At 37.1% G+C, this 27,681-nt stretch overlaps 1 protein-coding gene across 3 annotated transcripts in view; it reads right to left on the bottom strand.

The window, feature by feature from the left end:
* UBE2E3 (ubiquitin conjugating enzyme E2 E3) overlaps positions 1-23,384 on the bottom strand; it is an 83,345-nt gene extending 59,961 nt beyond the window's left edge. Inside the window, exons 1-3 of one of the 3 annotated variants that reach the window (XM_016950121.4) lie at positions 22,750-23,384; positions 21,494-21,712; positions 19,638-19,688 (exon numbers count right to left, since the gene is read on the bottom strand). In XM_016950121.4, coding sequence (XP_016805610.1) covers positions 19,638-19,688; positions 21,494-21,687 — 245 coding nt within the window. In that variant the 5' untranslated portion in view covers positions 21,688-21,712; positions 22,750-23,384. Of the gene's footprint in view, positions 1-19,637; positions 19,689-21,493; positions 21,713-22,245; positions 22,690-22,749 lie in introns of those variants that run through there. The other 2 variants (XM_016950122.2, XM_515954.7) reach the window with 2 other exon arrangements.
* Between the last annotated feature and the right edge of the window lie 4,297 nt (positions 23,385-27,681).

The following is a 27,681-nucleotide window of genomic DNA, read 5'->3' as shown; positions in this document are numbered from 1 at the left end:
GAAAAAGTAAATGGCAATGAAAATGTCCATGGCTAGAAGTCTTAGAAAATACAGTCTGGTTCCACAGTGTACCATGTGCAAACAAATAAATTTTGTTTTATAAAGTTTTATAATATTCAAATTCAGTGTTCAAAACCAGCAAACTGACTTATGACATTCGGGTACTGAGTAAAATCACAATCCAAAAATCCAGAAACTAACTACATCTTAATTTATATCAAATAAAGTCCAACTGTAATTAGATTGTTTTTAAATCTTGCGACAGCATCATCCCCCCTGGAAGTTCTTCAAAAGTAGACATACATAATTTGATTTAAAGTTATTTACAAAGTACTTCTAGAAATGTCTCCAGTGAGAATACCATATTTGCTCATTAGAGGTCATCTGAAACATGAGTACTGCTAATGGCAAGATTGTCTATAATGTGATAAAGCAGTTAGAAATACATTATTAGCTCATGTTTGCTTAAACGCTGTTAATATAAAAAAATTAAACTCATAACAAATAACATTTCATCTCAGAACACCAATGAAAATATATTTAGGCTAATATAAGCTCCTTACTAAATAAACTCCTCTATCTGGGAATACTAATTAAGCCACATATATTATACTTCCTGTCACAAAAGTGATGTTCACGACATACACTCCATTCTCAAAAGGAACAGAGAGACTCTCTCAAAACAAAAAGCACACATGTACTACATAAGATACCAGTAACAAAGACACATGGGCAGAGAGATGTGTTTCAAAACAAAAACCCTTAAAAAGAAGCCTGCATTTTTGCACCGGGTGTTGAGTTTTCTTTCAGACCTTTCACATCTAGTTATCTCTAGCCAAGAAAGGTTGTCCATCTTTTCACAAACTGGGGTGTGCCCCAGTTCTTGAAATCTATGCACAATAAAAAGAGGTAAGAGGGAACAAAAGATAATCGAAGATAAGTGAAAGAACACAGAGCAGCAATTGTAAATCTCTGCTAATACGGTAGCCACTAGCTACCTGTGGCTATTTCAAGTCCTTAAAAGGTGGTGTATATTTTAACACTACATTTCAAAAACACTGTACAAAAAAATTATGAAATATCTCATTAATTTTTATATTACATTAGTAATTTTTCATATTTGAGTTTAAAAATCTTAAAATTCATTTCCTTTGTTTTAAATTCTAATGTGGCTACTAGAAAACTGAAAATTACATATGTGGTATGCATTACATTTTTATTGGAAAGCACTGTTGTAAATCATGGCAATCAAATCTATGAATTTAGAGGGTTTTCTTCGTTCGTAATCATTCCTAAGTTTGTCTTCAAAAAAAGTATTGTGAATTGATAGGTATCTGCCAGCTTAAACATTCTCTATGTACTTTATCCTTCTATACTTTTTCATACAACCTCTTAGGATGCCTTACCTAACGCAGTGAGCAACAGAAAATAAACATTAATGAATAATATAGATTAAACATGAAACTAGATCAAAGGGCATTATATTGTTAATTGTGTACTAGTACTCTTATGCAGCCAACAAGTGATACGCATACATTTTCAGTAAAAAAGAAATCCATTAAAACATTCCAGATGTGATCGGTAGGCCAGCCATAAAGTCAACCTCATCCCTACTATTTCATTTGCCAGCAAATGCTAGGTGTGGAAGGCCATATGTATTTCTAGCTAATGCCAACTAGGCTTCTAAGATACTGTACTGTCTGCTGCTTGGGATATTCAAGCCCTTCAATCTCCATATGCAACAGCTGGAAAACTACAACTTCTTTGTAAACTTCCATTATTAAAGCAAAGACATGTACAAACACATTTCTTTTCGTCAACAAACACTTAATAGTAAAGACAGTCTTGCCATTTTAGAGGATTAAAAAATAATAAAAATTTAAAATCCCCTCATCCATACTTGAAAACAGTATATTAACAGATATGAAAGGTGAACTGCATCCAGCTTGTTCTCTTTCTCTCCGCCCTCCCCAATTTGTTACCCAAGTCTCTATAACCACCACAACTGGTTATATGCTAATCTGTCACCTTCGAAATCCCAGCTCCTCTTTTCAACACCCTGTAAAGATTTCCTATGGCCTTTACATGTAAGAATCCTTACCTTCAGTTTTGACAGGGCTCTTAGGCCATTTCAGGCTCCTAATCTCCTTTATTTTTTTCTTCACTTTTCTGCCTATTCCTTCTCTTATGCTTAAGCAAACCTACTTATCTGGTGCTGTATCAATCCATCCCTTCTCCAAATTGTCTCTTTTGTTGTATTTCCACTTCTTGATGTCCCACCCTCTACATTCACAGTTGGGGGTGTGGGGGGTGGAGGACTTCTGGGACTCAAGGCAAAACATAATTGTATGTTTCTTTTCCCCAGCCATTTAAGAAGCTCGAAAATTCTACTTTCGAAATCCAAGCTCTCAATTTTCTGGAGGCTACCCTGTATTTCTCTCCCACCTCTTTCCTGATTAAGTGACATATTTTACCTCATTTCATTTCCTCACTCTAATTTACATTAAATGTAGTAACTCATGTTTCTAAAACACTAGAGCTTTAAAGGAACTCTGGAGTACAGAAAACCAAAAATTCTTAAGCATTCTTCTGAAGTGGTGGTTCAAAACTTTCAACAGGTTTCTGAAAGAGTCCAAGTAATGCAAATTGTCCCAAGTTGTTTCCAATTTTTGCCTCTTTAAGAGTCAGTGTGTCATATTCTCCATCTCATCACAGTAAATCTTAATATCTTTATTACTGATATGAGTTGATGATACACAACATACATTATTTGTAAAGTTGATGCAAATATTTTAAACACACATCAAATGCTAATGTGCTTAAAATTTTGTTCCTTTTCAAAGCACAAGAATTCTTACTTTACATAACAGTTTCAATCAATGCCTTTATGATTTTGCTTATGAATTTAAAAAGTTACTCTCACTTTGGAAGCCCGAGGTGGTCGGATCACGAGATCAGGAGATTGAGACCATCCTGGCTAACACGGTGAAACCCCATCTCTACTAAAAATACAAAAAATTAGCCAGGTGTGGTGGTGGGCGCCTGTAGTCCCAGCTACTCAGGAGGCTGAGGCAGGAGAATGGCGTGAGACAGAGCTTGCAGTGAGCTGAGATCAAGCCACTGCACTGCAGCCTGGGCGACAGAGCAAGACTCTGTCTCAAAAAAAAAAAAAAGGTTATTCTTTAAGGTCTAATCCTGGCCACCACACTATACAACTCAGGGGATACCATTTATACTATACTTACTCTGTGCTGTGCTATGCTGAATACAGAGTACAGTATGAATGGTACCCCCTGGAGTTGTGCAGTGTTAACATTTTAGATTCAACCAGTAATATATATGCCTATTTGCAAAGTTTTCCAGTAGCTTAACCCTTTACAAAATGTAAGATTTTCTTCCATCTTATGTTTAGATTACAGAAGTTGTGATTAACAATTTTTTAAATCACTATTCATGTATCCCAATGTCACTTAATAATCTTAACCCCATGTTGTAGAAAGCTACTTTAATAGATTTTTTAAAGAGGTGTTTGTTTTATAATACACTGAGTCTTATTCTGAACACCTAGTGAAAAAAACTTTAAAACTATAAATATGTATGTATCTAATACATCTAGAAATTGGGTTAAACGCCAAGAACAAAAATTGCAAAAGGCAGCTGGAAACACAAAACAATCATCAAACTGTATTAATATTCTTTATTCTGTATCACTGATCATTGCTATTTGTGGGCCAGAACCACTTTCAAAAGTATATCTTGTTATTATAACTGGTTTTAATACTTCATTTTTCAAAATGTTCTTTCATAAACATGCCTGTTTATTTGTCCATATAACTGCTTTTTATATCATTATATGTAACACATACCAGTTACATAATATCTAAAACACTTAAGAACGATGAAACAGGTATTATTCACATTTCTGAGAATCAGAGGAGATAACTTGCTCAAGCTTTTACAGTTACTCAATTGTAAAGCCAAGACTTGAACTTCCATTTGTCTAAGTCCAAAGCCCTTTATCTGAGTCATGTGGATGTCCTTGATGTACAACAAGGTCTGTTTTATATTTTGGTTTTCTTTTTTTTTGGGAGGGGTGGAGGGCGGGAGGGTGCCTATAATGAAAAAAAACAAAAAATAAGTATGGCAAGGATGTGGACAAATTGGAACCCTCATATGCCGCTGGTAAAGTAAAATGGTACAGCTTTTGTGAAAAGCAGTTCAATGTTTCCTCACAAAGACAGAGAAATTATCATATGACACAGCAATTCCACTCCTAGGAATATACAGTGAAGAAATAAAACGACGTATTCAAACAGATGTGTATTTGTGAATCCTTCACAGCAACACTATTCACAGTACCCAAAAGGTGGAAACAACCAAAAGGCTCACAACTGGTGAGGAGATAAACTATACCAAATGCTTTTTTTGGTATTGTGGTATTTCTTGAAATGTTCAGTTTTTCTTCTTTAGCCTACTGTGGAACGTCAGAGTACTAGGAACTGCCATTCTTTGCGGTCATGTAATACCCTTTGTGGAGGGGTATTATTCTCTTATCATAGTAAATAAATTCGACCTTTTATAATTTTCATATTCTTGTTCATCAGTGAGATTAGATAACTGTCATTTAGCAGTACTGGTGTTATGTTTGGGGATTCATACTACATTTGCCTCAAAACAAGTTTGAGGTAGCTTCCCATCTTTTCTTATGCTCTAGAATAAAAGACACATGGGACATTTATACCACTTACACATTTAAAACATCTTATCTGCATATCTATAGAGAAAAGTAATTTAATAAACATTAAAAAGTATAAATTGAAATAAGTTATTTTACAAACAACCTAGTTAATTATGGTTTTCAAATGAATCATCTGTTGATTATCTGAAGGAACTGCCGTTGACGATTTTTTTGTTTTACTCCTTTTTGGATAAAAACGTATCTGTTGCTTTGAGCTCCTCCAAAGTTGCATCTTATTACGTTCTGATTTACTTCCACTTTCAGCTGTTTGCACTACAATTTGATACTTTCTCATTAAGTCTTTAACTACAGACATGCTCACGCACAGGGCCTTAATATTCTTGTATAGACTTCCCCCGCCCCCACATTATTACCAATGGTGATTTTGTATTATGAGGTAGGGTAAATTATAGGGGGTGCTTAGATTAAGAAATGACTAGCCACTAAAATCAAGTAGGAAACATGATCTTAATTTTTCTTCCATAGCATCACAGAGGATAAATGAATTTCATCATCTCCCCCTGCCCCTTCCCCACTCTCCTTATCCCAACTAAGACCATTAGCCTCAGTACTAGAAACAGTACTGCTTCTCACACTACTACCTGAATCCTTAGACATGCCTTCTTAAAATGCACATTTAGTAGGCCATCCTTGGCCTACTAAATCAGAATCTCTGCTTTGGGTAATTGTTGATTATACAATCTCCTGATTCACCAAGTCCAACCAGAACACCACCAATTTATAGCATGAGGGTAAAGTGAACCTAAAATTTATCATACAAACTCGAGTATTTCTAAAAGTGAAAGGAAATGCTATTAATATTTTTGCCAAGACAATAGATGTAAACCAAGGAGTACGGTCAAGCACAGTTGCTGTTGTGCTCTACACTTTTGAGTCTGGCAAGTTTCAGAACTACTTTCAACTAAGTTAATTAAAATTATTCTCATAGTTAGTGCTACGGCGTTTTACTGAGATGAAAATATAAAGAAATATAAGAGCTATACCCAGTCCTAGTGCCCGGTTCAGCTGGGATGAAAGGGTACATGACAAGAGGCAAAACCAGTGAATTAAATATTAGTAGTACAAATGTCTCTCAAAAGAGATATGTGCAGGAAGGGCTTCACAAAAAGATGTAACGTCTGAAACAGGCTTTAAAAGATCACTACCACTTGAAGGATGAAAGCCATCCTAGGCAACGAGAGATGTAAACAAAGATGCAGAATCTAGAAAACCCAACTTTTACTCAGGTAATAGGAAACAATACTTTTGCTACAACATAAGACTTTTCTACATAATGGAAGAAAAAATAAAGATAAGATAAAAATAAAGATAAATTAAGAGAGCTAAATGCAGGTAATTTTGATAGACAACCACTAGGATTCTAAGGGAAATCCATCACCAAAAAGCAGCTGTGATACAATGTGGCATGAGAGCCTAGGGGAGATGAGAAGGGATAAACGAGACAAGGGTGAAAAAGGAATATATATCACATACATGAAGAAATACTAAATACTAAGGAGAGTGGGAGAAAGAAGACACATTTCAAGTACATCAGAAAAGAAGATGAAATTGAAGAGAAAGTGCGCATACAAAACAAAAAAGAAACAGAATAAGTCATATGAAAAAATACTAACAGCTAGTATTACCAAATGACCTTTCTAAAATAAAATGAAAGAGGAAAAGCCAGATAACAAAAATATGAAAGAAATATAAGACACAAAAGTGGACAGAAAAAAAAATAAATAGAGATAGATAAATGGGAAGCTGGATAGTGGATAATAAGTAGAAAAAGATGAAAGAATTAAATGAGCTTTAAAAAATCTCTTAGAAAAGGAAAGGTTAAATAATTGAAGAGAGATTAGAAGGGTAAAAAAAAGGTGTAGTTTGAGGCAATGGGGTAACAGAAATCCTTTTAAGAACACAAGTTTCCCTGTAAGTGAAAAAAAAAAAAAAATTCATTAATAATAAAAAGATCAAAGGGATACACAGAGTCACATATTTATAAGAGCCATGTGTGCATACATACACATTAAGCTCATGCACAAAGTTCAAATGTACTATGAGAGTTCAGAATTGCGGGGAGGTGTAAAAACTAAAGGGCTAGAGGAAGAAATTTTTTTTTGTTTATCAGACAATTACATATGCAGTAAAAATCACACAAATGTATCTTGGTCAACATACATTTTATGTAAGAAACACAACTATTACAAATTATTATATATTACTCAAAGTAATGCTATATAAAATTGGTTTCTTACAGCATTATGATTTGCTATCACTACAATGTGGAATCTAGGCCAGTAATTTGCAAGTGCCAAGTGACAGCCCCTCCCCTCCAAGATACCTGGAAATGGGGGGGAAGAGGCAGGTTTTGGTGGCCAGAACATAGCATTTAGTCAGCGGAGTCTGAGGATGTTCAATGTCTTCCAAGTCAAAGCACAATCCAGTCAAAAATAACCAAGATGCCCCTGATGAGAAACACTAAACAAAGGAGGCTGCTTCTTGTTTATTAACAACAGGATTAATTTTTAAGTTCAATTATTGCGACAAATTAATTTGATTCTGATAAAGGTTTGCGTTCTACCTTAAACTACCCCCTCAGTTTAATTCAAAACTTAAAGCAGACCTATAGTTTTAATAAAGATCTCTCAGTTCTCCTAATGCCAAGACTTAATTATCTCTGACAACTGACAAGGAAGTGGCTAGGAGAATGTCATGTTTGAAACAACAGCTTCAATAAGTATTCAGTTTTCAAAATAATACCTAGAGCAATGGTTAAGTTGAATGTATGTACTCGCATTGTTATACACCAAATAGGTCCATATGACTTTTACCCTCTAAGGTCTCCTAGAGCAAAGCAATTTAAGCTGAAGTTTTTTTTTAATTAAGAAATTCTATAAAGATGATAACAGCAATATACTGAAGTACTACAATGGGTTGAAATACAATTATGAAGTGACAATCATTCTGAAAAGGATACTAGGACACCAACTCATTATTTTGAAAAAGAAGAAAAAACTGGTAAGACAACAAAATTAAGCACATATCTTACCTTTACCATGTAACTTACATGACTAGGTAACCAAATAGGAGATGAGAATAAGTTCCTGTTTAGAGCTGTATTCCGATGGCTGCTAACATCACAGAAAAACAACCAGATCTTAGGTGCCTTTTGATAGAAAAGCACACCAGGAGTTTTGTTTTGTTAAAACAAAACAAACAAACAAAAAGTGGTAGTTGTCAGAAAAAAAAAAAAAATCCAGCCTGAATTTGATCAAGCCTCTTGATCTAACTCCCAAACATACAAGAAACACTACAGATGAAGAAAGATATTAAACTATACCATAGAAAGCCAATAAGCAAAACAGACTCTAAGGAAACTCAGCCCAGTTTCTTCAATAAATAAATTGCAAAAATGAAGACAACACTGAGGAGAACCTTATAGATTAGAAAAAAAGGAAAAAACCTGAGTATAACTTCTGATGCCCCCAAAAACTTAATAGCCTATTCTTGACCTGAAGCCTTACCAATAACAGAAACGTTTTGTATGTTACATGTATTACATACTGTATTCTTATAGTAAAATAAGCAAAGGAAAATCATAAGGGAGATAAAATACATTTACAGTACTATACTGTATTTATCAGTATTGTAAGCTTGTCTGAAATGGCAGGCACCTACAGCTGCAGATCTCAACCTACAGTAAATGTCAAGCAATTACAACTTTTTCTTGTAAAGTCATGACTTTTCTCTGCTTCTTGGGAGCATTTCCAGCATCACTAGTGCCACTAACACCATGGGTCCCATGGTGTTATTTACAGTATTGCACGAAACACAGTAAAATACACAAGAGAACCAGAAGAAATCACTTTTTACCGCAATACACAATTTACTGGAGTGATGAAGTGCTTATACAGAAATGATTAGCATCACATAGTGTTTTAAGAAGATACTTGCAACACTAGAGCCCACTGCAACAGCAACAGGAGGTGGCTACAAAATTACTGCAGTAATACAGTATGTTATAGTTAATTTTATGCAGTTACGATTTAATATTTACATTTACGATTCTCTTGACTCCAAATGGCACCATGTATGGTCTGTAAATGACTGTGTAAGTTTTGATAAATTCTAACTTTTTATAATAGGTTTGTGTGTATCTCATAGTAGTAAATGATAAAACAGACTAGTACCACATATATTTTGTGGATTCTTAATATTTTCCTAATATTTTCACTATTTCTAGGCTACACCATTCACCTGCAAGTTTCTTTCAAATTGTAAATCTCTAAATATTTTTCCAATATATTTATTGAAAAAAGTCGTGTATAAATGAACCCACTCGTTCAAATCCATGCTGTTCAAAGGTCAACTGGACTTTATTTGTACCCTCACTCAAATAACTGTGGGGAAGGAAGGACAACACCCATTTGTAAACCTAAACAATGACTGATTAAGGAGCTACTGAAAATTTTTAGGCATGCTGATGTCACAATGGTTAAGTTAAAAGGAGTCTTAACTTTTGAAAGTGCACAGTGAAATACTTGCATGTTTTAAGATACAGATGAAATGATGTCTGAGATTTTTTTAATGTAATAATGGGAGGGTGAAATGGACGGAGGCATAGATGAAGCCAGATTAGCCATGATTAGGTAACTACTGAAACTGGATAAAGGTTATATATATGGGGGTTCATCATACCAGCCTGTTTACTTTTGCATATGTTTCAAGTTCTCCAAAATTAAGAAACCTCGGCAGAAGGGAAAAGTGATAATTGCAACGTGCTTATTTTAGGGTTTTCAAAAGAAGAAAATGAGTATTTGGCATCTTCTAATGGAAATGTGGATAGTAAGCACCTGGGAAGATGAGAAAAATGTCTTTTAAAATTTTACAAGGACACTGGTGTAAACATAAAATGAAGAAAAATTAAAGGCACACTAGTTAAAACTGCCATTGAATTCCATATAAATTACATGTCTCTGAGTTGTGTTCAAAGCCTTCAAATGCCAGGTTTCTTCTCATTGTGATACCAGGTAAATTTAGTACAAGCATATATATCACAAATCTAACAAATAACACCAATACCCTAAGAAACAAGTATGAGGCAAGAATAAATCATAAAGCCAATGCCTTATGGTACCCTCTATATTTTGTTGTTGCTACTGTTTAAATTAAGAAGACTACAGAAAGCAATAGGAAGCCATAAAAAATATGTAGCCACAATCTTCTGAGATTGATTCTCTTCGGGACCCTGAATAAATGGATTCTTGACCTACTAAAATTTAATGTGAGAAAATGATCTATTTGTAAAGGACCTATAAGACTGTAAATGGCAAAACTAACTACAAATAACCATCCTCAGAAAGGGAATAAACAGTGTTTATAAAAAGTGAGACGCATGGATGTAAAGGGGGATCATGATGATGATTTATAAGTGAAGGAAAATAAAATAAAAAGGTAACAAAATTCATGTTTCCCTAGGCCTTTCATTCAGACCAAAAGATGTGGAACTATACTCCCAAAAGCAATTTTGGACTAGAGATGTCTTTATTTTTCCCCAGACAAGCTGGAAGTTAAACAGAATGACAGAGTATATTTGCTCTGGAACACTAAAGCAGCAAAAAAACTTTGGAATGGCATAACTAGTCCAAAAGCTTCCAAAAAAGGCAGACTACACCACAGTTCCTTTCAAAGCTTCATTTGTTGTGAATAACCATAAAGTTAAAACAATTATTATATACATCAAGGACCAAAAAGAAGGAACTGGGATTTTTACAAATTGAATGACCCTAAGCTGATCCTCACTATTGGTATTACTTTATCACCACCTACCGACGGGCACATCCAAAACAGATGTGATAAACAAGCTTTTGTTATTTCTCTATACACCCTTATAAAACTGATAGAATGTCAACAGAGATAAAAATCCCAAGGCTTTACAATTTAACTTTACTACTGCATTTAGACAAGATGCAAGGCACATATTTGATTCATAAAACTCATTAATGTCATCAATTTAAAATGAAATATATAAATGTGGTAGGTTGCCCTGAGAACATTAGTTCTGTTTTGTAAAGTGGAGCAGCCACTCTTCCAAAGAGACTCACTGGAAAAAGCAAATCCCAGCTTGATCAACATGGTGAAACCCTGTCTCTAATAAAAAAAAATAAAAAATTAGTTGAGTGTGGTGGCACATGCCTACAGTCCCAGCTACTCGGGAGGCTGAGGCAGGAGAATTGCTTGAACCCGGGAGGCAGAGGTTGCGGTGAGCTGACATTGCGCCATTTCACTCTAGCCTGGGTAACAGAGTGAGACTCTGTCTCCAAAAAGAAAAAAAAGTCAGGCATGGTGGGGTGCGCCTGTAGTCCCAGCTACTCGGAAGGCTGAGGTGGGAGGATTGCTTGAGGCATATGTTCCAAATGTCAGAGCTACAAGATACAGAGATATAAGTCAACACAGAGAAGAGCTGCCCAAGATAGTCCCTGGACCCACAGTGGTCTTCACATGAGTGAGAAATAAATCTTTATACATTGAGCCACTGAGCCTTCTAGGTTTGTTTGTAATCACAACACAACCAGAAAAATTTAATGTCTCCTTTTATAGTCTAATTGCACTTAAATAATGCAAGGCAAAATACATCCAAAGTATTAAGTATTACTTAATACTTGTGTTTAAGTATTAAAGATTATCTTCCTTTCTGTGTAATACTGTGTATCTAGAATGAATGGAATGATTAAAAGAGTATTTGAAAGCAAAGTGGAAAAACAACCCAGTAAACAAAGAACAACTTAAAAACGAGTAGACACTGATAGTTTCACCTTAAGAGAAAAGAACTCTCAAGCATACGAGTTACAAAACAAAAAACCCAACAAACCAAAAATAACAACTGAGAAACCAAAATCAGCTATTAGGAAACAGGTAAAAAAGAAAGCAAAGCAAATAAAAACACCCTTTCATCATGAGTAGTAAGTAATTTCAGTCATGGTCACGTAACAGAAGTAGCAGAGCAGTCCCTACCTATCTGTGCAGTTCCACTTTCCACAGTTCCAGCTACTCTAGGTCAACCACAGTCCAAAAATATTAAATGGAAAAATTCCAGAAATAATTCTTAAGTTTTAAATCGTACCTCATTCTAAGTAGCATGATGAAATCTCACATTGCCCTGCTCCACCCCACTTGGGCTTGAATCATGCTTTTGTCCAGTTTATCCATACTGTATATGCTCTAGTCCAGAAGTGTCCAATCTTTTGGTTTCCCTGGGCCACAGCAGCAGCAGAACTCTCTTGGGCCACACATAAAATACACTAACACTAACAATAGCTGATGAGCTAAAAAAAACAAACAAACAAAATCGCAAAAAAAATCTCATGTTTTAAGAAAGTTTATGAGTTTGTGTTGTGCCACAATCAAAGACATCCTGGCCACCAGGTGGCCCAAGGGCCGCAGGTAGAACAAGCTTGCTCTAGTCACTTGGTAGTGGTCTTGGCTATCAGACTCCACAATCAAAATCCGTTATAGACTACTGCAGTGCTTATTTTCAAACAACCCTCATTTTACTTAACAATGGCTCCAAAGCCCAAGAGTAGTGATGCTGGCAGTTTGGATATGCCAATGGGAAGTTGTTAATCTCTTGCTGTGCCTAATTTGTAACCCTTATGTAAACATATCATAGGTATGTATGTACAGGAAAAAACACAGTATATAATCAATACTATCTCAACTTTCAGGCATCCACTAGGGAGTCTTGAAACGTATTCCCCACAGATAAGGGGGAACTATTATATAGCGCCATAACTGCTTATCTACAATTCTAGAATCCCAAAACTCTGAAAAAAAAGAAAAAAAAAATCAAAGGTTTTTTAATAAGGTTGTTACAAAATAATTTGGTAGCAACCCTAAATCTGAACTGACTTGAAACTATTTGTAGCTTCTACTTATCCCACCTGTATGAATATTAATACATTTTTGGTGTGGAAACAGTAACGTCGAGAAACAGTAATGCTGTGGAACAGATTACATAAAGTACCACAAACACATCATATTACCTTTCTAAAACATGAAAATTTCTGCATTCTGAAACACATCTGGCCCCAAGGGTTTGAAATAAAGGATTGTGAACTTGTAAAAATTGAAGTAACTTGTGTATTGTCATAATGATGAAAATAAAACCCAAATGAAGAGCACACATTTCTAACCTGTGTGTAATTCAATGTCAAACTGAATTTTGATGACTGTCCAATGTTATTTCTCCATGATGTTACTTTAATACTCCTAGTAGAACATAATAGATATAACCAGCCTAAAGCTAGATCATGCAGGGATATAATTAACTGGCACAAGACCTAAAAGAAATAAAATACTGCTGTAAGCATTTCTGGCCTCAGAAGACCATAATTTAGCAAGTACTCAAGGTAGTCATTCCTGTGGTTTCACATAAAAAATAACACACACGTATGACAAATAATATAAGACATATGTAAACTACGCATAGAAGTAGCAGGAAGTGAAGAATCAGCTGAGGAAGGTGTAGGTGAATATATTAAGGATGCATCACTAATAAGACAGGAAAACAGTCAAAAGCAAACTATTCAAATATTCAAGAGGCAAAGTACAGGAACAAGTATCTATAGGAGGGTCTCTCAACTTCAGCACTAGACATTTTGGCCCAGATAATTCTTTATTGTGGGGGTCTGTCCTATGTATTACAGGGTATTCAGCAGTATCCCTGACTTCTACCTACTAATGTCAGTGGTAGCCCCCTTCTCCTTCAGTTATGAAAAGCAAAAAATATCTCCAGGCATTACCAATTGTCGCCTAGCCTGGTGGCTGGGGAAGGGGAGGACAAAAATTGCCTCAGTTGAGAACCACTGATCAAAAGGCAAAAGAAAGATTAAAAGTTTGAAGATGTTTCAGCTTCCAGATTCCAATTAAAATGCCCAAATATACTTACCTGTCAAAATTGGTAAGTGGAAAAAAAAAATCACTTTCTATTTCTCTAGATTTACAAGTGATTTTATTACGTTTTTATCTCATATTGATAGGGAAGAAGAGACTGAAAGGTCAAGTTCTTCATTCTCAATCTGAATGTCCTTACACTCTATGCAAGACTTGCTGATTTTCCTGAAAAGTAAACATATCCATCTGTTGTTACAGCAACTCATTTAAGGAGAGCATAAAGTACTAATTGGTTATGAGAGGAATATGACTGGTTATGAGAGCATGTAGCTGCAAAGTAAACATACAACTTTTTTTAAAAGCACATGCTGTTTTACCCACCTTCTAATTACATTATCTGCATTGAACTTAATAGATCCTTAATAAAAATGTGAAGTTTAGTGGGAAGAATATTATTTTCAGTTGGTCACTCTTTTGGAAAATGTTTCCAGTCACACAGAGTACTGAGTATTTCTGCTACACTGGCACGTATGGAGGAAATAACTAGGCCTACTGTATCAATTTCCTCTTATAAGCAAAAACAGTAGCTAGGTAAACTTTGAATAAGTTATTAAATAGTAAGTATCATAATTATGAAAAAGGTAAAGAATGTATAGGATATTTAATAATTTTCTCTGAAGTCATTGTTTTGCCTGGAATTGCTATTTCTATGTCAATTTGAGAGACTTCAATTTATTTATTAATAGACCTTCACATGCAAAGCACCATGTGAAGTAAGGAAAAGATACAAAAATGAATGAGACAATCTCTCCCTTCAAGGAACACTTGCTCTTGCAGAAAGCAGACAAATATTATAATACAGCATGAAAAAAGTACTTTATTACAGTTGTGTTGAAGAAACTATTGGCTTATTGAAAAATAAAACGTCAATTTGCTTTGATCATAAACCATTTAAAATTATCACTAACGCCCAAGTCCCCAGAAAAACCCTCATGATTTTTGAGGTTTATGCTGATGCCAAAATGAATTTATTAACAATAAAACTAATACTACAAACTATCTGTAGATGACCACCCACGGCATAGTGGGATGAAAAATACTTTGTCAGAGTAGTTCTGTATTTATCTGTTTTACAGTCGAGCTTCCAATTAAGATTTAATTTTTATAAAAAGCGGGTTCCAGGACCTTTTTTTTTGAAGAGTTGAAAATAAAAGGACTACATAACTAATGAGATACAATCTTGTAGCAAACACTAAAACAAAAACAATCAAATGTATTAAGTAAAGAAGAAAAAGCAGTCTATCTACATGTGTGAGAGTTTAAAACCAAGTACTCTATAAGCAACCAACAAAGCTAATATAGGGATCACATGTTATTTCAATTATTACCTGCTTTCATACGCCAATTAGAAAAAAGCTTTCAAAATTTCTCCTTAGTTCACAGACATGGAAAGAATGCTATGGGGTTAGGTAACGCAGGTAACAGCAATCCAGAATGTGAATTTTACAACTGCTGATATAATCCCATTCACGGTAAAATCACAAATTCTTCTATTTTAAAAGGGGAAAATATAATCATTACTCATCTAAAAATTGCTTATTATACTTTACTGGACAATCATAATATTCTCTATTGAATTAAATATCATTAATCTTATGCATGTTCCTTTAAAAGGGATACAGTATTTGTTCATCTATGCCTGAAGTTTTTAGGCTAATTTTCTTTTTTACACAAGTTCCTAGGAACTGCTTTTACTGACATTAAAAAACAAATTGCTTGTTATGTACTTGTACTCAATAATCTGGTGAACTGACTAAGATAAAATTATATAAGATGTCAATGCACTAGAGAAAATGCCAGCAACAGTGAGAGCACATCGCTACAGGCTACACTGTCTCTCCCATTTTTATCTTGCTATGGCCACTTTACTGACTCGATTTACACTGCCACAAAACTTAAACACATTAATTCATTTAATCCTAACAATAACCCTGTTATAAAGGGGGGTATCACTTTAATCCCCACATTACAACTGAGGAGAAGAACTGAAATATTCCAAAATGTATCTAAGGTAATAACATAGAAAGTTAGTGACAGAGCATGGATCTGAAACCAGACAGTCTTGCTCCAGTACCAGCACTTTTCAAACCTACTTATATATACAATTCACCAGGAATCTTGTTAAATTCAAATTCTGGGTTGGGGGTTGGGGGAAGCAAGAGTCTGCATTTCTAACAACCTCATCTGTGACGCAGATGCTGACAGTCAGCAGCTCACTCTTTTAAGTAGCAAAGTTCTAGTCCACCCTAGAAAATGATGGAAAGTGGTAGCAACCCTCAGAAGAAAGCAGAATCTATCCTCAGACAATTAGGCTAATGAGGAATCTAGAGATTATCAACTACTGGTTTAGAAACAACTGCTTCTTTTATGATTTCATTATTTTTTTTATTTTTAAAGAAGAAAGTCAACGAAATTACCTGATCTCAGGTTTTGCTAGTCAATATATTAATACTATTAACTTGAAACTGTAATACATATCCCCCAATATGGCCTTTCCCACATCAAGAAACTATTTATTAATACAAATACTCCCAAATATCTTCAGTATAGATTCAATCTGAACATACACTCTTAAAATATTCGTCAGTATATTTGAGCTTCTTCCTATATGGAAAGAAATTAGGGGTTAAGTTAGAAATCCAGTACCTTTCTAAGCTTTTGCTGTTTGCACAAGTGGTGACTAGGAGAGGACAAGGACACCCTCTGGGAAACAGATGGAAAGTAAATATCTTAATAACACATCACTAAACAATTCTAGTCAATAATTCTCTCTAAATACAAATAGGGAAATGCCCATAACACAATTTCCCTTGACTCTCATTGATGTATAAATTATTTATACTTTATGTAAACAGCATAAACTGAAACCAATAAATAAATATATCCCTATGTTTAGTACACTATGGCCCATGGCCCTCCAATACCTAAAACCATTTAAAATAACATCAAATCACTGGAAATAACGTCATTATCAAACTTTTACACTATCGGGAAAAGAAATATCAATGCTATCAAAATATATTAAAACATGTATAAAGCCATACACAATTCAATTAAATCTATCTTAAGATCACCCTGGGTATGTATGTACTAGACATAACTATATACTAATTAAAGAATATTTCATTAATTAAAACACAGGAAGGGATTTTAGAGAAATCATCCCAGTCTGAATAATTTTGGTTTTGCTGAGTTTTCTTGTGTTTCATTCAACTTTTTCCTGAATGTACACAGATATACTTTACATTTCTTCCCTGAGGAAGAATTAAATCTGTCACGTACTTTGACAAGCTTGTAAAAATCATATTCAAAACTGTAATGGAATTCTGATTAAATAACTACACACGAAAGCCAAATGTATTAGGTTTCATAGATCTCAGGCAATATGAATTCACATATTCTAGAATTTATGAATATAGATTCCATTTTTAATTACAGCATAAATTAATAAATTTAAACTGTACAATCACCGTAAAGCTAAAATTCTCATTTACGCACTTGTGAATTAAAAGAACATAACACCACAGTCTGTCACAGATCTGACATGAAGGCAAAAATACAATACAAATTCAGGCTTTTTATATGTCAAAATTCTAAAACACCTTTACTAAACACTCAGTATTCCAATTCCTACTCAAGGACAAAAACTAGGTCTTCTTCCACCCAAAAGAATTTGAAGACAAAGTATCTGGATATTTTACATGTGAGGCATATGGTAAAACACTGCCTCCAAATAATAAGAAACCACTTATCCTGGTTCCCTACTAAGACATACTGTATGTCTGTTTTTCACATACCACAGCCACACATAAACTCATCTATTAAAAGAACCTGAGAACTGAAAGATGTCATTTGCAGTAGTTGATAGTCATCACAGGTTGTGACAAGGGAAAGCAGGGATGAGGTGTTCCATGTTACTGTTCACAGAAAGCCCAAAGTTTTGATGTTTCACTAGTCTAATCACTAAATGAGGAAGCATTATTTCAAGGACTTAAATGAAATCTGGTATATAAAGAGAAAGACAAGTGAAACCTCCTATCTCATTGAAAGATTCTACTCCCTCTAAAATAATCCTCAGTGACCTTGAGGAAACATTCCTGAGTTAAACATGTAAAGTAGATTTCTTTGGCAACTGCAACACTAGGCTATTGCTCTGAGGGCACTTAACACATGTCTACTAGGCTCTCTAGATTTATGCACATACATTAGTTTGTTTCATTTGCAGACAATCAACAGAAACCTTTAAAAATGTTTGACCCTACATGCAATTTTAAAACATTTAAGAGTTCTGAATTGATAGATCTTTACATTTTTCATAATGGGAAATATCAGAATACACTCTGCAAGTTAAGTGATTCTTCCAGGGAGCAAATTTAACTTGACCTCCCTAAATGGCTACAGATTTGACACACCATTTAGAAGGCTGGAGGGAAAATACTTTGATTTACTTGTTCTCTAAAGCGGCACTGTTCAATAGAAATACAATGCAAGTCACATATGTAATTTTAAATATTCTAATAACATATTAAAATAGTAAAAAAGTGAAATTAATTTTAACATTTTATATAGCCAAATATATCCAAAATATTATTTTAATATTAATGAACTTTTTTTAAGTCAATGCAGTATTATACATTCTTTTGTTGTACCAAGTTTTCAAAATCCAATGTGTATAAATTTTACCCTTATAGCACATCTCATTTTGGACTAGCCACAACTGAAGAGGCCAATAGCCACATGTGGCAAGTGGCTACATTACTGGGCAGCATAGCTCTTAAGTAATACTTTGAGATCTCACATACCACCATCTCCTTAAAATTAGTTTACATTCATGTTTCCTGTTTGAACTGAAATTACAAATACAAGCAAACTGTTCATTCAATGGATAAATCAGGATCAAATCACCTTATCTGAGGATCCAGTTAACATACACAATAAGAAGCAACTGGATTATACCCTATTATATCACAAGCAGACTTCAGAGACAGGGTCTGATCATCCCAAGTGAACACAACTTGTAGCAAAAATACAGGTTAAACATGAAAACATTGTCCTATCAAACCATAAAACTGCCTAATTTCTTGCAGCCACTAGCATTATTGAGCACATATCTCTTCACAAACTATCTACAATACTGTTTTCTATGCGTGTTCAATTTTGTAAGCCACAGTCATTAAAAAAAGAATAGAGCGCTATACAAATGAAATGAAAAAAATTAGAGAAAAAATAATCAACCAGCTACTTTTAATGTATCTTATACCAACCAATAATCTTAAATTCATCTACCTGAGTTCCACTAAAATGAATTCCCACAATTCCAATTCATTTACTGCTTTTCATACACATATTCCAACCACCAAAATCACTAAAAATGTTCCCAAGCAATTAGGACATTTGCTTAAAACGTAAATAATTCCAACAATGCATTCTGTAGAAAACGACCACTAAAACCATTAGCTTAGCCCATAAAATTTGTCCTTAAGGCTAGTAACTGAATAAATCAAACAGAACCAACTATATGCTTATTTACTGCATTTACATTTTGTAACACCACATTCAGCAATTTCTAAATGTGGAAGGTCAGTTCAGATTGCACACACAAGCAGTAACTTTAAAGCTTAGCAAAATTTTAGAAGTTTCTTCAGTATACTTCTGAATAAACACCCTCTACAGAAATACATCAGAACAAAAATCAGCACCATTCATATGAATATCAGAAGCACAAAATCAGTATATTCATAAATCCACAATGTATACTTATGCTAAAAAGTATTTTTTCTCCCAATTTTATCTAGTTCACCTTCTACAATTTTTGTTTAATGCACTTGCAAAGCTATAAATAAGCAAATGTTGTCTCCTCTGCTGCACACATATCCAGACAATACATCAATCTCTTGGTATTTTTCCACAATTTGAAACCAAAACAACAAAATTCATTTCTTACCTGCAATTAGGAGGAGGATCAAGGGTTATTTCAGCTAGCTCCTTCTGAATTCTGTTAGTGAAATGAGAAGAGACAAAAAGGATTTGAGATAGTCTACAGAATAACCAGGGAATTACACTGCCCTCTACCACCATGCAGTTAAATGCAAGGCTGGCTCTGCCTTCAGTAATGCTAACATGGCTGCTTCCTCTTTGTTCTCAGAGGCATAACCCAAATCCCTTAACAGAAACTTTGCAGCTTTTTTTCTCACTTGCTGCTGCAAACAAGTAAGTCATTTACACTTGACTGGAGAAATACTCATCCACTAGTACTCAGTAAAGAATATAATATCTATTTCAAAACACTTTTTACCAAAGAAATTCTCTTTTCAAGCTTATATGCAAATGAGACAAAAAGGGAGGAGGGAAAGCACTGGAATATTTGACAAGGACTTGAAGTGACTTTTACTGAGGTAAAAATTAACAGGCTACTGCAAGAGCACATTAACAGTTCTGACAATATTTTATCTGTCAAAAAAAAGTTTAAAATTTACAAATATCTTTACTTGTGAAAAACTTTCAAAGACTACTTGACATTCTAATTTAACCATTTCTGTTTTCCCTGATTTTAGGTACAGCACTTAAATTTAATAAACATTGAGAGAAAGAGGAGAAAATACATAGGCCTGAGTTAAGGGGGAGAAAAGCAGTTCTCTGATTTGATTCAAATTTAAGATGATTTCAAAACTTTAGATGTGTCTAATATGTTCCGCATCAACACTATACCAAATTGAGAATTTTAAATTATGTCAAAGACTGCTGCCATTCAAAGATATTCTCAAGTTATTAATACTTCATTACTGAGACAATAAGGGTGAAAATCCATAGAAAAATATGAGTATTTATGAATCACCATAGAATGCAATATTTGATCAATTTTTATATTCTTTTTCCTTTAGTTATCAATAAAAATTAACAAAATGTCAAAATTGGTTAATGCTGTAAACATTATACATTTTATGTATAATTACTAGAGTTTGTGGATATTCCACTACTACTACCACTGATAGAGTCTCATTGACAGAATCTTTTTTTCTCCATCAGAAAACATAAATCAATAGGAAACAAATGATCTTTCACTTACATCCAATTAAATATGTTTCTCCTGCTGTTGAGTATTAACTTGCCAAGCACATCCACAAGTTTCAGAGTGAAGAGGCCCAAGGACAATGCAAGTTTTCTATCACTAGTGACACCTCAAATTGTAAAGGGCTACTTTTCAGTTTGATTTGCCCTCACAAGCACAGGAAGGGATAATCATAATTTAACCAGGAAAGTTACCTGTGATACACGATTTAAAGTCATGTTTTGTAAAACTGTAAGCAGATTTGCAGCACAATTTTAAATCTGCTTTCAAATATAGCAAAGGCCTGAATTTGCAAATTTTCTAGCAAATATGATCATTTCTGATCATTAAGTTTCATGAAGAGAGGCACTGCTAATCTCTGGAAGTGTCAATTTCATTAAAGAAGATTATGACTCATAAAAGGAAACATCCCCAAAGTACCATCTAATTTGGGTTCACCAAATTTTCCTTGCCAACTCCTTAAACAATCTGTCAGAATGTTAGTCTAATCTCTACTCAAGGACACTCTTAACTGAAGTTACCGAAGTACAGAATTAAGTTTGCTTAAAAGTATAATTCTAGTAATGTTGCTTACATACCACCTAAAGAATGACAACTCACTCAAGTACAATTAAACGGATAATGAAGTAAATATTTCTGAACTATTGCTATTGAGTTAAAACCAACAAAAGCGTCCAACCACCTGGAAGACAACCTGACAAAGTGTGCTGGATCCTTCTTTTACACATTACCTTTTAGCACTAGTGGATAACTTAGCAGTGGTTTTGCTAGAGAGTTTGGTGTTTTTCTTCTGCTGGGTGGCAGAAGGTTTTCTTTCCTCTTGTTCTTCAGGCTCTGGAGCGGCTGGGTCTCGCTGGTCCGCATCTGAACTGCCACTGCTGGTGCTGGGGCTCTCATCATCGGACCTTTGCCTATCACTGGACATCTTGGTGAAGTTATCTCTTGGAAAACTTTTAAAGAGAACGGGAGGAGGAGGAGAAAATGTTAAATCTAGGAAATAAACCAACAGCATTTTCTTCTAGTCATCTAAAATCGTCTTGTAATGAAAAAGCTTCAAAAGTGTTCACACTTATTTCATCGTACAACAGGGGTACAGGGGAGGTGATGTGTCACACAACGCCAGCGTTCAGGGATTTGCCGAACTCAAGTTAGAAAACCCACTCACATTTTTTCCATCTCTTGGACAATCTATCAATTGTCTACTTTCTCAGAAGGCATGAAACAGATTTGCCAAGGAACTTAGGCAACAAGCATTAATAACATATGACACACTGTAAATAACAGATCTCGCTGAAAAATGTTTAAAAGTCACTAATAACGTCTAAATATTTACACATTGACATTGGTCAAAGCTACCAAATTCCCTTTCCGAGAGGAAAACACACCCTGTTAATCGCCCATATGCTTATTTAAGGTGGCGATTCCTCCTCAGTGCACGTAAAGCCTTTAAACACAACACTTGGAAATTTAAAAATCAACTAACGAGCTGCTCTAGCTGTTTCCACGGCCAGCAGCGAAGATTCATCCGGCCAAGACCGAGCTGCCACCCTGGGAAAAGCAGAATTCAAACTGCACCTTCTGCAAAGCTCCCAATGCCACCAAGGTTCCTCGCTCAATTTTTATATCACGGACCGACATTTTGTCCAAAATAACGAAAAAAATATGAAACCCAGAGAAAAAACAAACAAATAAACAAAGCCCCAAGAAGTCCAACAAATTTCCGCGCCCGCGGAGGCGAGCCACGGCCGGCGGCGGCGGCCACGCAGCTCCGCGGCCCTTTGTGGGGAGGGCCGCGCGGGGGCCGCGGGTAGCGCTCGCCGCGCCGGGCGCCAAGTGATGCGAGCAGCCCAGCCGGCCCCGCCGCGGCTCGCGGACACCGGCGGCGCGGGCGCCCGGCGCGAACAAAGCTGCCCGCCCCCGCCCCCTCCCCCACCGCCGCCGCCGCCCCGGCCGCCCCCAACGCGGCCCCCCGGCCCCGCCGCCTTACCTCGGCCGCCCGCCCGGCCCGCTCGCGCGCCGCTACGGTGTGGGGGAGGGAGAGAGAAAAAAACCCTTCCTTAAGGAAATGGAGGCAGCTGTGGGGGGGGGAAGGGGGGGGAGGGAAAAAAAGAAGCCGAGGAGGCTCTGGCCGGGGAGTGTGGAACATTGAAAGTCGGAGGGGGCTGTGCAGTGCCGGGCTCCGGCCGGAGGGTGGCGCCGCCCAGCGCCTTCGGAAAAAAGGGGGGGGTGGGAGCTCGGCTGGGCGAGGGCGCGAGCTCCCGGCGAGGCGGAGGGGACGCGGGAGACCCCCGCGCGCTGTAGCCTCCCGCCGCCGCCGCCCGGCGAGGCTCCTCCCGGCCGCGCAGTCAGCAAGTTCCGAGGCGAGCGCGGGGGGAGGGGCGGGCGCGGCGGCGACGCGCGGGCGCGGCGGCGACGCGCGTGCTCGCTGCTTGCCTGGCGGAGAGGCGCGCGCCGCCGACGCCCGGCGGGCGCGAGCCGTTCCCGCGCGCTCCCGTGCGCGCTCTCCACACCTCCCCTCACCCTGGGGGTGCACGCGTCCGCCCGCGCGCGGCCAGGACAAAGAGCGCGGCGGGGACCCGGCGGGCTGGCCCCTGCCGCCCTTGGCCGCGGAGCCTGTGCCAGAGAAGGCGGGGGAGCGGGCACCGTATCGCGGGGCCGCTGTGCCGCGGGGTGGCTTCCGGCCTGGGCCCGCCTCCGGGGCGAGGCTGCCCATTGGGCTACCCGCGTCCCCAGGGCTGGTTCCATCTCATCCGCCTGCGCGGGGGCCGTCGTGGCTCCCGGGGCCCCAGTACCTGGGCAAGGGCCCTGGGCGCGTGGTTGGGAGTCCCCCGCCGCCCCGGGAGACGGGAGACTAATGGGTGTTGTTGACGAGGCCAGGCACGCAGGCGGAGAAGAGCTGCCACTTGCCCCTCGCGTAAGCTGGAGGAAGGGACAAGTTGGGGTCCTGGGAATTGAAGAGGGTAGAATGTATTTGGAGATTAGGGGAACAACCTCTATTTCTTTTTGGCTCATAGCTTGCAACTGTCGCTGCCAAAGGGAACTGTCCTTCGGATTATTTGAAACCTTAAAAATCCAAAACAGTGTTTAAAATGTCCCGCTCAACATTCTTAAAAGTGAAGGAGAAGAGTTTGGGGTTGGGGGGTGGCGATGAGAGCTAAAACATGACACTTTTCTGCGGGACTCTTCTGTCTTGCACATGAGGAGCCAGTTCTGGAAAGAAAAGTCCTGAGTGATGTTGAGTCAGAATGTCCACCCAGAAAAGCTTTAGGTGGAGATAGTGACAGTTTTGTTTGTTCTACCATTCTTTTTGCAGTCTCCAGGTGGACTCTGCGGTTTTTACCCCGCGGCACAAAGTAGCCAGAATACAAAAACTTCCTGTTTGCCACCCAGACCTTCTCCAGCTACTGAGAACTTGTTCCGGTGATGGAGCCTCAAAGGAATTTGTGGATTCCTCTCCCACAAGTGTCTAGGGGCAGGGGTGCTGTGAGAATGTGCAGTTCACAAAGGGAGCGAGAATGGCAGTCAAAACATGTACAGAGTTAAGGGAAAGAAGAAAAGACTGAGTGAGCCAACTTATTTGCTTACTATTTCTCCTAATAGAAAACTTTTGGTAAAGGCTTGATAGCAACTCTAAAGAGTAAGTTACATTTCCATAATTTTCCAAAGACACAGTCATTCAGTTAACTTTATTGAGGGCTATATGTTGCTAGGTGCTGGACATACACTCATTCAATTGCTGTGTGACTAAAGCCAGGTCTCTACTCTGTGCTAAGAGCTCCTAGTCCAGAAGGGGAACAGTTCATTAAAGTTCGCGAGGTTCATAAGTAGTAAGGATATTCCACTCAGAATGAACAGATAGAATATCTCATGCTTCAAAAAAGATCATGGTCTGTGTGTGGACAAGCATTTTGATTTGGCTGGGTCAAAGAGTGCTTGTGGGAAAAGCTTGTTAGTGAAAATAAAAGCAGAATTTTCCCCCAGCTTTACACGATGTGATGTTACAGCAAAAGCCAGCCAATTTGGAGTTGAAGCTTTGCTTTGTTTGGAATGGGGAGACAGAAAAGGAAAGCTGTATGTTAAACATGGGTTCTTTTAGGAAATTTAAGAACAGAAATAGCCTGAAGGCCCAAAGGCCAATTGCTGATAGGATTTAGTGGGGTAAGGAGCTTAGGGGAGAAAGATATTTAGTTGTTTGGTAACATCTTCTACAGAAGAAATAGTATTGGGTTGAAAAGCCAGGGAAGTGTATTCTAATCCTCATTCTACGAAGTTCATATGACCTCAGGCAAGTTAAGTTATTTCAATTACTTTTATGTAAAAGGAGATTGTATCAAAGGTTCTAAGTCCTCTCCTGCTCAAAAATTCCATGATTCCGTGATTCTTTGGCGAATTTGAAGTCATGGAGTTTAACTTAACATTCACCCAACAGAATATTTAGGATCTACTAACTGCTTGGGAAACTGGAGTGAAACATGGGTCATCCTCTTAACCAAGCTCAATTGTGCAGTGGGGCAGCCAGAAATGTAGCCTGCAGAATGAGAAGTGCTGTATTAAAGAAGTAAAGAGAATGAGAAAAGAGCATTACTAATCATCAATTAATTAATAATGGAACTATTAATTCAGGTTGGAATTGTGGGGCATGAGGTAAACGTCAAAGAAGGAAACATTAGATTGGTCCTGGAGACAGCACTAGGGCCAGTGATAATGTAGATAATATAGATAATGCTCTTGGCAAAATACCTGGAATTTGGGTGTTCAACAAATAATACCTATTGTTAAAGTCACCGTAAAGATAATGAATGGCTCCATAAGGTTAGGGGCAGTAGTGCCCTGCCCCTACAATGTGAGGTGCCTGGCTGCCTTCATTCAGCTGACTCAAGGGGTTGCTCAAATGATTTCAGCTCACAGCTCCTCTCCCAGGTGACTTGGCATCACCTCCACCAGAAGTAACTTGTAAGGTATAAATTGTTTCTAATGTTTAGTTCTTCCTTGCGTGACAACCTGTTTTGTAATTATTTTTTCTCTCTTGTTTTTGCTATGTCAATCCTTGAAATTAAGGATCATGTTTCACAGGCACTCTTGGAAGCATACAAATTTGACCTAATGCAATTATTTCATAAAATATAAAAAGGGCCCTTTTCCCATAAGGTCCCTCAGAATAGTTCCACAAGCAGACACCAGCTACCACAAAGAAGATTGTTTCCTCTCAGTCTCTTTTATTTTCTCCTGTTGGTGTGGGGTCCTGCCAGCCTCTCACAACCCTGAGAAGGGCAGTGGTAAGAGGGAAGATGCCGAATCCAATTGCAGTATTACAATGATTATCTCTTATCCCCTTATCCACCAAATGTTGTGACAAAAAGAGGCCTGCCTAAGGGCAAATAAGGCAGACCCCAGAATCCTTTGCACCCCCCTAGTTTGGGAGATGCTTTTTCCTGCGCCTTTTAATGAGTCTCAGTGTTATCTGTGTACATAACTGTGAGTATGTATAACTAAGAATTTCACAGGATCTATCACTGAGTTACCTAAGAAGTTTCTGAATTGAATGATTATGTAAGCTGGGGTATAGACCTCTACTTATCCACCATGACCAGCAGCATCCCTCACACATAAAAAATGTAGAATAAATATGAATTTATTTTGTTGGTTTTAAGGTACTTTGTTTCCTTCCAGTCAATAACTTTTCTAAGAGTCCCTTCATTTTTACTGGCTGTTTCTGATGCTTTCCAGTTACTTGTATCCTCAGTTCTCTAGCTAAGAAATTTTCTTTCTCTACCCATAAAGACTGGATTGGTTTACTAGGAAGGTATTTCTTGGCTCAGCCTTAGTTTACACAGCCTTGTTTGTCATTGTTAGTCCCAGTGCCTTTGGACCCCCAGAATCCAATGTGCCGCTTGACATCTGGGTGCACTTCCACTGCATCCTGAGGGGAAAACCTGCTGTGTGCTACACCAAGGGCTGGGCCCTGGAGTTGGAAAGGTGCATAAGCCTTGGTTTGATGTCAGATAACTCAGTGATTATTTTCTGTATTTCTCTTTTGAGATAACTCTCAGGGAAGGTATATACCAAAAAAGGCTCATGTCATGGTAAGGAGCCTGTACACATGAAACAAAACCGTGAGCACCTTAGTATGTCAAAAGGCAAAAATTTTTAAAGAAATATTTAACATTATAACAAAAATGTAGTCTTGCTAGTTATCTAGAAAGGAAAGTTGAAATGAAATATCTATCAAAATAACAAAAACAATTTTTAGTTATTATAATAATTCCTGGCAAATTGTTTTTAAAAAAATCCCTTTGTCCATTTCTAGTAGGAATGAAAATTGGTACATGTTTCGAAAAGGAATTTGGAAATTTTTTTCAGGAGCCTTAAATGTGGCCATACCCTTTGACCAGATTTCTCCATTTCAAAAGAAATGTACTTTAAGGAAACATTCTAAAAGTGAGAAAAATGATACTGAAAAATTGGAAATGTCCAACAATATGCAAATGATTACACATACTGATTCACCCACATAATTAAATTTGCCATTATTAAAATAACAGTTGTGAAAAGCAAGCTAAAATACAAAAACAGATTATTATAAAATACACTTAAGGTAGAAGTTTGTCTATTTTAGTTACTGGGAAATCAGAGCCTGCCTCAATACCTCTCAAGGTACCGAGCACAAAGTAAATCATCTATAAATATTTGTTGAATGAATATGCATCATATTTTTACAATATGCAAAACAAAAATGTCTGAAAACAAAAGGTTGACCAGTACCTAGATTTCAGAGTGACTATGAATATGAACAACTTTATTTTCTTTTTACTATATTCAGTGTTTTTCTAGTTTAATGAGCAGGTACTACTTTTATGAGGGGAAAAAAGATGTGAATAAATGCAGAGGTGTAGATTTGGCAAAAATAAATGCTGTTTTG

The sequence above is a fragment of the Pan troglodytes genome, chromosome 13 (assembly GCF_028858775.2).
Source record: "Pan troglodytes isolate AG18354 chromosome 13, NHGRI_mPanTro3-v2.0_pri, whole genome shotgun sequence".
NCBI lineage: Eukaryota > Metazoa > Chordata > Mammalia > Primates > Hominidae > Pan > Pan troglodytes.
This window is presented reverse-complemented; position numbering and strand designations above follow the sequence as displayed.